The 12,675-nt window shown below is 37.2% G+C and overlaps 1 protein-coding gene across 3 annotated transcripts in view; it reads right to left on the reverse strand.

Annotated features, from left to right (window-relative positions):
• Positions 1-11,582, reverse strand: part of Epha3 (EPH receptor A3) — a 322,281-nt gene extending 310,699 nt beyond the window's left edge. For 2 of the 3 annotated variants that reach the window (XM_051150116.1, XM_051150115.1), the window contains exon 1: positions 11,362-11,581. In XM_051150116.1, the coding sequence (XP_051006073.1) occupies positions 11,362-11,449 (88 nt within the window). In that variant the 5' untranslated portion in view covers positions 11,450-11,581. Of the gene's footprint in view, positions 1-11,361 lie in introns of all 3 variants that reach the window. The other variant, XM_051150114.1, reaches the window with a different exon arrangement.
• Between the last annotated feature and the right edge of the window lie 1,093 nt (positions 11,583-12,675).

The raw sequence follows: 12,675 nt of genomic DNA on the forward strand, positions 1-12,675 counted from the left end.
TTTTGTGTTGGTCACATGTGTTTCCAATATACTCACATGAACATATGCATGAATGCATATCCAACACAGAGCTTACATTCACCTTACATCTGTGCTTGCTGCGAATATTTCTCAGTATTCAGCTTTTCAAATGTACCTGCTTATTATGAATTTGCTTAAATTACTAAAGTCTAGAAACATACAATAGAATCTAAAAAGTCTTACTTATACTTATCTCTGCCAAATGAAATGCAGCAAATAATTATCTTCTCTAGATGGTGAATTTGCAACAGCAATACGCCATCCTCTGGGTATTCAAGTCATAATTTTCATTGTTTCATATATATGTCACTGCGTGGTTTTTATCTAAGTATTTGTTCCAGGATCATCTTTCTCACCAGAATTGATATTTAAACAGGCATAGAACCTGTCAAAACTTATAATATTTTCCAAAGTCTAGCTGGAAGTTAGTTATCTTCTAACTTTTCAGAAATAGATATACACAAATATATATACATAAATAGATTTCACAACTGTGAAAGATGAAGTCTTGTGTGATAACAAATTCAATTTTTCCAACTTTTCTCAACTCCTCTTAACAGTTTCCAAGACTATAAGTTTGAAATTGAGTTTATGGTTTGAGATTTTTTTAATCAAATTATTTATTTATTTTATTTATCTCTGCGTGATGTGTGTATGTGTGTGTGTGTGTGTTTGTGTGAGCATGTGTGCACTGCATATGTAGGGGAGCCCAAGTACTATAGAAGAGATCATTAGATTCCATGGAACTAGAGTTACATACCATGTGGTTGTGAGCCACCACACAAATACTCAGAACTGAACTTGGTCCTCTGAAAGAAAAGTGAGCATCCTCAACCACAAAGTTACTTCTGCAGTCCAAGGACTCTGAACTTTTTGTTGTTAACAGTAAGTGTAACAAATGTACTATAAATAAAAACCTCGTCATAAAACAAAATGTTCATAACTTCCAACGGTGATCTTTTGCGGAGGAAAAAAATTTTAAACATTAGAAATGTTATACCTTTTTGCTTTTTTCTGAATTATAAAAGTCTTTTTACACTAAAACACTTTAAATGATTTTGAATATCCCCCTCAAAGGTAAGAAGAAGCTATATTGTACACAAATGCCTTAGAAATGCAGTTGTACCTCAGACTAGAGGTAAACCATCATTGTCATTATATATTAAATTAACCAGCTCACTAAACTGAAATATACATAATTACCCATGGAACCTTTTGTTTTTTATAAAACAAAGCTATTAAAAGGTCTAGTATAGGCCAGAAATGATGATAATACACAGTAAATCTCTAAGTTTTTGTTTTGTGTTATCAAATGTAATGAGTCTTATCTATGGTAACACATACAGAAAAAGTAAACCAAAAGAAAAATATTATACTTTAAAAAGTATTTCTATTATTTCATATTTAACAAAGAAGCAATATTTTAATTTGTTACTATACTTTGGGTAATAGTTTCAGTTCTTTCTATTCTTAAAATGCAAAATTTACCTTAAGTTGCTGTGGCATTTTAGTGGGAAAATTGTCATTATTACAGACAGTAGGGGAGGTGGGGAGATCAAGATTAGACAATGACAAACAATGATTGTTTTAATTTTAACCTCACTGAAAATATTTTCCAGATTAAAATTTACAACATCTGATCTTCATAACTTATATACTCATCTATAATATTTTGGTCACAGCATAGGGACATCTCAGTTTTGTAAGAGAACCCTATGATTGGCAAAACAAACTTACACACACACACACACACACACACACACACACACACACACACACACACGGAGAGAGAGTGAGACAGAGACAGAGACAGAAAGAAACAGAAGAGAGAGCCTATGCTGCAAATGGACTTCTCAGAGTATTGTTTTGCTTATGCTAATGATTAGTAAAGTAAGCCACATGGAAACCACTGTGAATTGGTTTCCCAGCCTGAAGTCTTCTCAGTGTGAAGACTCTGCCATCATCTGTATTAGGGGACCTATCTTTTTAAGAGAACACATTACAAAGTTACTACTCAAAAGATACTACCAATTGCTAAATCAGATTTGCAAACAGGAAATGCGTTAATTACTAACAAGAGATGCTATTTCCTGTAGACATTCTGAGGGAGATTGGAAATATTAAAATTTTCTGAGAATTAGAAATAAGCCAACTTTCCAGCAAAACAAGTACAAATTGAGTACCTTATATTTTTAATAAACAGGGCAGGTCTCACTGTCACTAGCCTATAGGGCTTATTCATTTACTAGTCTTAATTGTTATTGGAGAGGAGTTAGCTCTTCATAGCTTCTAAATGAAACAATTCTGATGTTAACCAAGTATATGTCTTAGCAACTGAATTGAATCGTATTTTCCAAGTTACCTTAGTCCTTTTTAAGACTCAACCGTGCAGTTTGTAAAGATTGTTGTTTTGGAAGTAAATAAATCTCAGTTTGGGAATATTTATGGATCTATTTCATTTTGTTTAATAATTTATGTTTAAGCCTTAAATTTATAAAAGGACATCCTTTGCAGCACTATTTTAAAGACCAGATTTCCAGAAGTTTTCATCACACACAATATCAAAAACTGATTAACAGAATACAGGGATTGTATCAACTCACACTAAGAATTGTATTTTTAAGTCAAGTTTACATTTTCCTTGATTTGAAAGCAGTATCCAAATCCGTATGTGAATTTTAAAAACCACATTTGAGGAAAAGAGTTGCTGAGCTATGTTCCAGAAGTAAGGGTGGGGAAAAGAGCTGTCTGCTAAGTCTTCCTTTCTGCCAGCCATTGAGTGGCTGGCACCCTCTTCAAGAACAGGAGAGTACAGCAGACAACACATTAGAATGTTTAAGTTAAAGGCGGAGGAAGCGACCCACTTCTACAATCCCAGCCCTTGGAAAAGCCAAGAGTTCAAAGCCAGTCTGGGCTAAAAGGGACCATTTTTTTAAAGAAAAAAAAAAAAAACTAAAATCAATAAATAACATTTTTAAAATTTTTAAATGTTTACATTACAGCAAGAAAGGAAAGATCTTAAAAGCAGCTTGCTTTCTTACTTAGAAGCCTGATGTCATCAATATGCTATTTTTGCTCTTTGGCAGGTAAAGGGAATTTATTGCATCAATTAATGCTAAACATGTGTGCTGAAATTCTCCATGAAAAGCATAATTGCTCCCTACTTAATTTGCTACTTTCCAAAGTGCTCTTTTAGCTACTTTTTTTCAATAACTCTCTTAAACAAGCTGCAAGTGTTTTTAATGTAAACAAAGATAAATCACTTAATTTTATTTTTTCATCTTAAGTATTATGAAAAAAGAAGTCACTAAAATGAGAAGGTTTTCACAGGGAGCAGCATCTATATTTTGGGACATGCTCTATTTCCCTCGTCTTCCTGGTTTTCTATGGCAATTCCCAGAGTCAAGTCATATTCCATTCTTAAGACGTTAAAGAAATTAATTACTTATTTTTTAAGAAAATCCTCAATCATCAGTCATTACACCCTGGTTATGGCGACACTTTTATTTATTTATTTGTTTGTTTATTTGTTTATTTGTACTGTTCTGGAATGAAAGGACACCTCTCAGGATTTGTAGAGAGGAGAAAACAGCCAACAAGAAGATTCAGAGACACGCTGGGGCCTAGATCCAGCGGCATGTTACTGTGATCTGTTTCCTGGGCTCTTTGTAAAGAGATGCCGTAATATTTATTTTAGGTGTGATTGATTTAATGTCCCATAAGGAATGAATGACAAAAGGACAGAGCATTGGGGCAGTGAGGTTGTAATCTCAATAGGGACAGGACATTGAAAACACACTTTGCTACTGGAGTCAGCCGTTATTTAAGAGGAATGCTGAGGGCCTGAGACTACCTCAAAAATTGCAGCAGCAGTCAACCATGAATCCACTTGGATTACCTCGTTTTGAGGAAACCCTCTATGGCCCATTTCAAATTTACTTCCAAACTCCGAAGAGAAAATTGGCACCAATCTTAGAGAGGGCTTTGGTGGGAGTAGGGGTTGGTGAGTTGGGGTGACGACCATGACAGTTTGATTGTGTAGGAAGAAGAAGGCTTATGGAACACCCCATTAGCAGTGAGAAAGGAATTAGCAGGTGGCATCAGCAGGTGACCTTAAAGAAAACTGGAAGAGAAAAACAATTCATTTATTTAGAAATTGGTGGAGCGGAGACGGTGGAGAGAGCAATAGCAAGGAGGGTCATCAAGGGTGTTGGCGTGCCGCAGCTAAATCGGAAGATGCATGTGTAACATTTTAGGCAACTCTGTTGGACCCTCACCCTCCGCTGCCTCCCTCTGTCACCCAGTGGATTGATGGAGGTAGATGGAAAAGACACCACTGCGCCACCTCCAGACGCCAGACTGAAAAGTCTGGTTGGCAACAATGGAGGAAGCGGCAAGGAAATCTGAGATCTGGGGTCTCCGGCTTAGATCAGGGGACAGAAGAGGGAGGGTCGGGTTCTCTCTAAGACTGATCAGACGCAGGTGGCTGCCAGGTGGGGAGGAGCGGCGCGATGGCAGGCCGGAGGCTGCAGGCAGAGGGCGCGCGTTGGTTGCTTGCAAGCCTGCAGCTTTTGGAACCGCTGGAGGAGTTCCGCGTCCAGGCGCAGTTAACCACCACAGCGCGCTCGGCAAGCCTCGGGGCGCGGGGTGCCGGAGCAACCACATCTCTCCACCGAGCCACAGCTATCCTGGCTCTGCACCCGCTCCAGACTCTTGTCTTTCTGTGCCCGATTGAGGGAAACTGCCTGGAAGAGCTCCCTGGCCCCCAGAGGGCTTGCAGCTGACTGCTTCACACCCAGGATGAGTTTTAATGAGAACGCAGTGATGGGGGCTGGGGAGGGAAGCGCCTTGGCTCCACTGGTCCCTCTTCAAGTAGATAGGGGTTAAGACACCCTGGCGTGGATGTGATGGCAGGGAGGGGCGCCTGATTCCTTTGTGACCACCTTACAGCCACTCCCAGTGAAATGCCATGGTGCTAAAATGTTACTAGAGCACGCACTTTTAGAACTTAATAAACAGTGCGTTATCAAATATGGACAATGTAACGAGAAGAGAAAGAGGCGAACTCACCTCCTCTTTTGGCCACCCCAGTCCCCGCGGAAGACTGTTCACATTGGTTTGTTTGTACAGTGCTGCGATTTGTTTCCCCACTCCTCTCTCACCTATTATTCTCAGTTCACCATGTTGGTTTGGTTTATGTGGATTTTCACCCTTTGCTTTGACTGGAACAGCAGGACATGGTTTAGAAAATGAAGAGGTGGGGGGGGGGTGCGCATTCAGGGCTTCTAGTTTAATAACGTCACTTCAAGTTTGAAGCTTTATTTGCTGAACTGGTTTTGATTCCATCCACCCTCCACGTGCGTGAGCCCAGGCTTTGAAAGGAGGAAAGCAAGCTTTGGCTCACGCTCTTAAAACTTTCCTAGGCAAGGCTTTTCCTTCTGGCAAAAAAAAAAAAAAAAAAAAAAAAAAAAAAAAAATGTAAACTTGAGAGAAGTAAACATTCTTTTTTTAACTGTGGGTTTTTAGAATTTAATAAAAATTGAGTACCCAGGTGATTTAAATGATAAATATCTTCTAAGCAAAAACATTTATATGTCATCATTGGCTTTAGAACCTCTGTGTTCCTCTCCTCTCCATCTTTGTAAACAACTTGCTTTCTTTTTACTTGCTTGAACATTTTTTATAGTGAACTACCTTTTGTAAGTGCATTTCAAAGAAAACTGGTAGGAGATAAAATAAAACTTCCTGATGGTCATATTTTTTCTTGGAGGTGTGTGTGGTGGTGGTGGGGCGGTTTATCTGCTAAGTTCAAACGACTACCTGATACTAAACAGCCACCAGCAGACCTGCACAGTTTGACATTGGGAGCAGAGAAGTATCCAGTCCTTTGAACACAGAAGCTATGGCTTCCAAGAGTGATAGATTAATGGTTTGAAAACTGTTGTGTTTTATTAATATTACAACATTGTTTTTAATTCTTAAAATCATCACAGCTGAATTACCTAATATCTTTTTTCTTTCTTTTCTTCTTTCCTTTTTTTATTTGAAGAGTAAATATTTAATCCCAGCTTTCTACATACCTAGAAGAATAATATAACAAACCTTTCACACCAATCAACCCTTTATTTGAAAAATGTGTGAAAAGCTACTTGCACACTTGGTAAAAGCCCCTTACTGACCCTCAGTGGTGATAAAATCCAGATCTCTTAGAACAACCAAAGAGAGACACTGGAATCTGCCCTCAATCTCTGTGAAGCAACAATTGAAAGAGCAAAGTTTATTGAATATTTTACAGACAAATGTGCATGTTAAAAAGTAAAGTTGGAGATCTTGACAAAAAGAAAAACTTCCTTAAAAGTTAGTATTCTTCCAAGAAATACATATTTCTTTGTACATCTAATATTTATGCCAAACAAAACCATTGGAAAATGACTCAAATCGTAGGTAGCCCACATCACAGATTTCTAAGTAAGTACTGTCTGTAAGAACTTATCAAGTTTTCATGATTTGTGGAAACTTTTATTAATACTTTCTTGAAGATTTTATGACTTGGAAAATGTAACTTTCAAGACCATTTCTTGCTGCTTCCATTTCTATTGAAGTCACTAAATCAAATATATTGTAGAAATATGCTATGCCTTAAAAATCCTTTGCATATGTAACTAATTATTTGATATTTAAAAGCTGTGTATATTTTGTTTCAGAAAATTTTTCAAAATTCCCCTAAGACATTGAACATTTAAGGATCTTTATAAGGAAGAAGTACTTTGAAACAGTATTACCAGTGATTTGACCGTTAAAGAATATATACAGTTATTTGAACGTACAAATGGGGATGATACACAGACTCAAGATGAACTTTATTGAACCATTTCTTAAATTTAAATTATTAAAGATCAAGTTTAAACTACCACATTTTATAAGAGCAGAGAAAAAACCATGATGAGATTCAAGTAACAGAAAACTTTATGTGAAACTACCTCAAGTTAGTGAACACTGGTCAATAGTTTTTAATTTTGATTTCACATAATGCTTTAAGAGTCAGTAAGGTTTTTTTTTGTTTTTTGTTTTGTTTTTTTTTTCCTTTGGAAAGTATCAGGTTTTATCAATACATGGAGGAGATTAATTTCTGTATGTGATAACGTTTACTTAAGACATGGCAATGGTGTTTTGTGCAGTTTTTCTTTTACAGATTCAATCACTGCCGACTTATAAACATAACTTTTACCTTAAGAGGAGAAAAAAAATTGTATCCACCACAGAATCAGTAGGAAAAAAAAGCATAGAGCTGAAAATGTTCACAGCCATAGTAAGGCTACTTTTGTGTGTCTACATCCACTTTGCTTGCCAGAATATTTTATATTTTAGAGGGATTATTAATTTTTTCACTTCTGAAAAATAAGGTAAGTGGGGTAAATAAAGTGAATATTTTCTCACTTGAATTTAATGATATGAATATTACTCTTCAAGAAGATAGAGACTCAAAATGAATTAATTTCATGATCAATTTTGAGAGGTTACAAGAAGTTTCTTTTTGGCACAATGAAAATATTATCATAGCAATTCAGATTGTCAGTAAAAGCTTAAACAAATTTGCTGATAATCCTGTTAATGACCTAGGTCAAGTGTTAACTGTTGTGGGTTATAAAACAGTGAAATTAAGGTTTCTGCTACCTCCAGGCAAACAGCACAGTTATAACTGTTGGGGGTGGGAGCAGGAGCAATCTATTAGGAGAACTATTAAATTACAGAAATGTATAATGCATTCAATTATTTAGTCTAGCATGAAGAAATGCTATTAAAAGCAAATGTACGCCCTCTTTTAAAAAGCCTATAAAGATGACATGATAGCTTAGCTCTCTGTTAAGGTTTCAATCACAGGGAGTTTTTATTTGAGGGTGAGAGTTTATATACATTGAAGGTGATGTCAATTCAGAATAATTTTTACAAAAAGGAAATCTACGATTTAAATACTTATTGTGTCAACATTTTCCTACTGCTCTAAGAAAATACTACAGCATATATATTCAAGTTTTAATTTTACTCTTCAAAGACTCTGCTGTCTTCTCTTGTATTTAGCAGAGATTTTTGTTAAAGGGAGAACGTTTCATAGACCACATCTTAGCCACCCCAGAAACGACTATCCCAATAAGAAGTGTGTAGGTATGTAGGCTGAATTTTATTGAACTGTTGTTTTTAAACTCTCATTTTTTTTTTTTGTATAAAGAATGCAATGGGTAAATGTGAATCCAATTTGTGAAGACTGTGGGATGGAAAATATTGCATATAATATCGAATCAGCAGTCCGTTTTGCTTCAGACTGCTGCACATATATAGTGCGTCTAAAGAGTATTTCACACAGTTCTAAAGTTGGCTGAACTAATGAAGGTCGATCACTTCACTCTATATCAAGTTTTAACCCCTTTCCAAACTTAATGTTGCCACCATCTGAGTCTAAGCTAGAAAGCCAACCAACCAAAACAACCAACCAAACAACCAACAAACAAATAAAAACACAGAAGAAGCATAGGGTCATTCCTGATAAAAATTCTACCCTAGTTTTTGCTTTGAAAAGTAAGTGATTTCCCACTGGACATTTCTTCTTCTACCATATGAGTGGGAAGAGCTGGTCATTGTTAGCAATGTCTCTGCTAACTTTTGTGTGGGCATTCATTTCAGATTTTAAGTGATCCTCAAATCATGTATCTCTATTATTTTCCAAAAGGCCATGGAGAGAAAGTAGCACTTGGAATCACATTCTTGAAATTAAAATGCAAAGTCACTGTAAGTAACTAATGGAAAATCCACATCAAAATCCTAAGTTATTTCTCTTTATTTCAGATTTGTGGAAATTCAATAGTTTAATTTAATTAACTCAATTTTTGTTTAAACTCTCATAAAGACAAGTTCCTTAGCAATCAGCTCAATGGGCTGGTTTTGTTCTTCCATTTTTACTATGTCTAACACCATGATAGGAGAATGTCTTCTGGTGATTATGGTTGTAGCAAATTTTCTATAGTTTTAAAACAATCTTAAGCATAATATTTTAAGCATAATCCATCTTCTCATATATCTTCAGTATTCATAATGCATTAGAAAGTTACTTCAGGTGGTTCATTTTTTCTTAGCACTGTCTATGAGGACAGATTACTTTGTTAGAGGAATTACATGTAAATTGTGACACAGATTTGGAAATTTTACTTTCCATATGACTCAACTCAATTGCTAAGAGACAAGGTATTGGATAAATATTTAAAGTATCACTGAAGTATTATTATCTGACATACTATTCATGTTTTAACTTTTGTTTTAAAGTGCTTATAACCTTGTAAAGAAAATAAGATAGTAGCTACATTATAGTGTATGGAAAGACTAAACCTGTGAACAATAGATATATAAAAACTTTCATCCAAACAAATTAAATGACATTGTATGAGTTTTATGACTCTTTTAATCATTATAGATCTATATTGTTAATTTGTACCTGACTATTTACATATATTATTCAATATTACATATGTAAAATGTGAAATAAAGGCAATTAGGATTTAATTATACTTATTTCATTAACTATATATGCTTTGATTTTATATGAGTGTGAATAAGATTAAAGGTATTAATTTTTGCAATTTAAATAAAGGCTGAGTTGACCACAAATGTAATTTCATCTGTATCCTGTGTATCACTAATCCAGTGAGATCATTGTCTGGACAGTTTATATACATTCCAGTTGGAAAAAACACAACTCAGGAAAAAAAAAGTGGCCATTGCATTTTTCTAGTTATTGTTAGTAATTTAATATACTTAGGAAAATATTTTAAAACACTTTAATATATCACTGCATTATTCATGCACCAATGACCACTCATGTCTACTTCTCTGAAGAAGAATGACTGATCATTACTTTCAAGTGTACATTTTAATTTATGTTACTAAAAAGGTGATTTATGGAAAAGATGAGTTTTCCCATCTCCACGATGAAAAACTATTTCTCTATTCAAATACAAACAAAAATGAATAAAAGCAGCCAAATGGGTAAAGGCAGCCAAGGCACTAAGAAAAGAAAATTAAACTGTCCCATTAGCACTGGAAGTAGGTCATCAACCATTCGAAGCACCCTTTGTGCCGAATGGGTTTACATACTGTTTTTCACGTAGGCATAAAAATAACGCACACAACACTGGCTCTACAAAACATGTTTACGTGAGTGTTGCAGTCTTCCTGGCCATGAGTTGTTCTCTATTAACTCACTCAATAAAATTCTAAATGTCCAAAAATCGTTAGGAGAAAATTAAAGTTGTACGTGTTGCTGCAAGGCAATCAATTATTCAGAGAAGTTAGGTCTTAAGAGTTTGTATTCACAAATCATTAAGACTAGATAATAAAAAGTCTGCAGGGGGGGGGGGGATGAGCCGGCTCAGTACACAAAAACAAATATTCTCAATGTGAGATTTACACTTTGATCCATTGAAAATCCAGGGATCCCCATTACAAGGACAATGACTAATCCAACACCAAGGAAATGCTCATGAGCGTTCTTTCCAATTAACTATTTGGTTATTTACTGTATCTATCCAAGAGCTATTCATCAATCACGCACTAAACGCATTCTCTTTTTTCTATGAAAGCCCTTTATTTAAAAGAACCCAACTTAAGCTCACTGTATCTCCCTGCAAACCTCACTGCTGTTAATGTGGCATGCATATGCTGCCCATGAGAACCTGTATCGCTGAGCACAGCATCGCCCGGCGGGATCCACATCACTTCAATAAGGCAGTTGTAACATAAACATACCCACGCGCGTACACAAACCTCGGGTCCAAGGAGCCCCTTTCCCTACACCCCATTCATAAATGCCAAAGGGTCTAAGCAGGAGCAACCTGTCATTATCTTTAAAACATACCGCGGGATCTCCAGAAAGGCTAGCCCTTTCTTTTAAACTTCTCAGAGGACCACATGGTCATAATTAGAAAATAAAATACAGCCTTGGCTATTTGGCAATTAACTGACTGGGTTGTTAAAAAAAAAAAAAAAAAAAAAAAAAAAAAAAAAAAAAACCGGAGGGTTTTCTCTTTCTGCTTCAAATTGTCAAATGCAATCGCTTGACTAGCTATCAGATTGAAACCAGATTTATTTATTTGCTTATTTCTTTCTTTATTTTATTTTATTTTATTTTTTTTATCGTTTTCTACAACCTCAAATCATCTCCCAAAAGTGTTTTGGGATTGCTACTGGGCAAAGACAATCTTTCCCTGCCACTCTTTCCAGGCACCTCCGGGGGGCCAGCGCGGGTTCCGGGGCTGCGGGCTCTGCTTGCAGGCTGAGCGGTACCTGGCTTACCTTCGTTGGAAGGCTGTGGGCTCAGTTCCCCGGAAAAGCTGAGGACGCAGCAGCCGAGCAGGACAAGGATGGAGAGGTGACAATCCATGTTGCTGGTGCAGCGGGCAGTGAGAGGAGCATATCTCCACGAAGCATGCCACTGATGTGAGGGGGAGCGCTCTGATTGCTGGAGAAGTTACCATGCTCCGCTAGCAGTCTGATGTCAAGTTTGACACTGGAGATAAGGAGGAGTCTGGCTGCCTTTTCGCGAACCCCGCTCTGGGACTTCGCTGGGTCCTAGTGCCGTCTCAAGCGGGCGTGGAAGAAGATCAGGGCAGCCCGGTGGCTAGCAGCAGGATCCCTAGCACTGAGCTTCAGAAGAACGCAGTGGAGTGGAGGTCGGGGTGTTGCCAATGGGGCAGGAAAGCTAAAAGTTGTGCCGGGACAGCGGCGGCGGGGAGTAGTGGGAGCCATCCGGTTTTCACTCAAAGATAGCTATTTGTTTGCTATGCTTGATCAGTTGTCTATTTCCGAAAACAAACAAACAAATCCTATTAGAGGTACTGTGAGTTGAAAAGAAACTAAAGCTCAAATAAATACTGTTTTACAGAGTGGGAGATATCCGTTTAACTATTATATAATTGCAAGGACCTTTACAATTAATTATACCTTTACTCTTTTCAGTGTGATCACAGTTTTCCTCTTGGTTCAGCAAGACAAAAGTAGACATCCTAGCTCAGAAAGCGCTCAGTCCACCACAAGGTATCAGGCTGTTAAAGGGATTTGACACAGCAATTTCAGCTTGCATGGGGCACAGTCAGGTTCTGAACACTGGGAAGTAGCCTTTGCCCTCCCAGGACAGTAGCAAGCATAGCCAAGGCAACAAGGTCAGGTCACCACTCCCTCCTTTGGGTGCTGGATTTGTAATATAAATCAAACTTAGAATTCTGAACAATGAATGCCCCTGCCTGCACCAGCTAGCTTTAGGACTTTCCTGTTCTGGGAGACTCAGAACACAGCTCACAGGTCCCTGCTCCGCCTTCCAACTACCACTAGTCTGGTACTGTTTGAGGACTGCTCTTCAACACGGAAAAGCCAGTGGCTGCTAGAGAGTTATGTCTTTGGACTTCCTCACTTACTTTGCAGTATGGTTATAAATGGTCTCACGCTGAACACTCTAATTGCAATCTACTTCAGCCACGTAATTTTTCTGCAATTTATACTTTAAGATCTCTTTTCAATTATCTCTTAAGTATGTCCCAGAAAGCGATTTCTCACCCATCCTCTCACACCCAGCCATCTCAACTTATCCTGAAAAGACACCAGAGGAGTTCC

The sequence above is a fragment of the Acomys russatus genome, chromosome 8 (assembly GCF_903995435.1).
Source record: "Acomys russatus chromosome 8, mAcoRus1.1, whole genome shotgun sequence".
In the NCBI taxonomy this organism is placed as follows: Eukaryota; Metazoa; Chordata; class Mammalia; order Rodentia; family Muridae; genus Acomys; species Acomys russatus.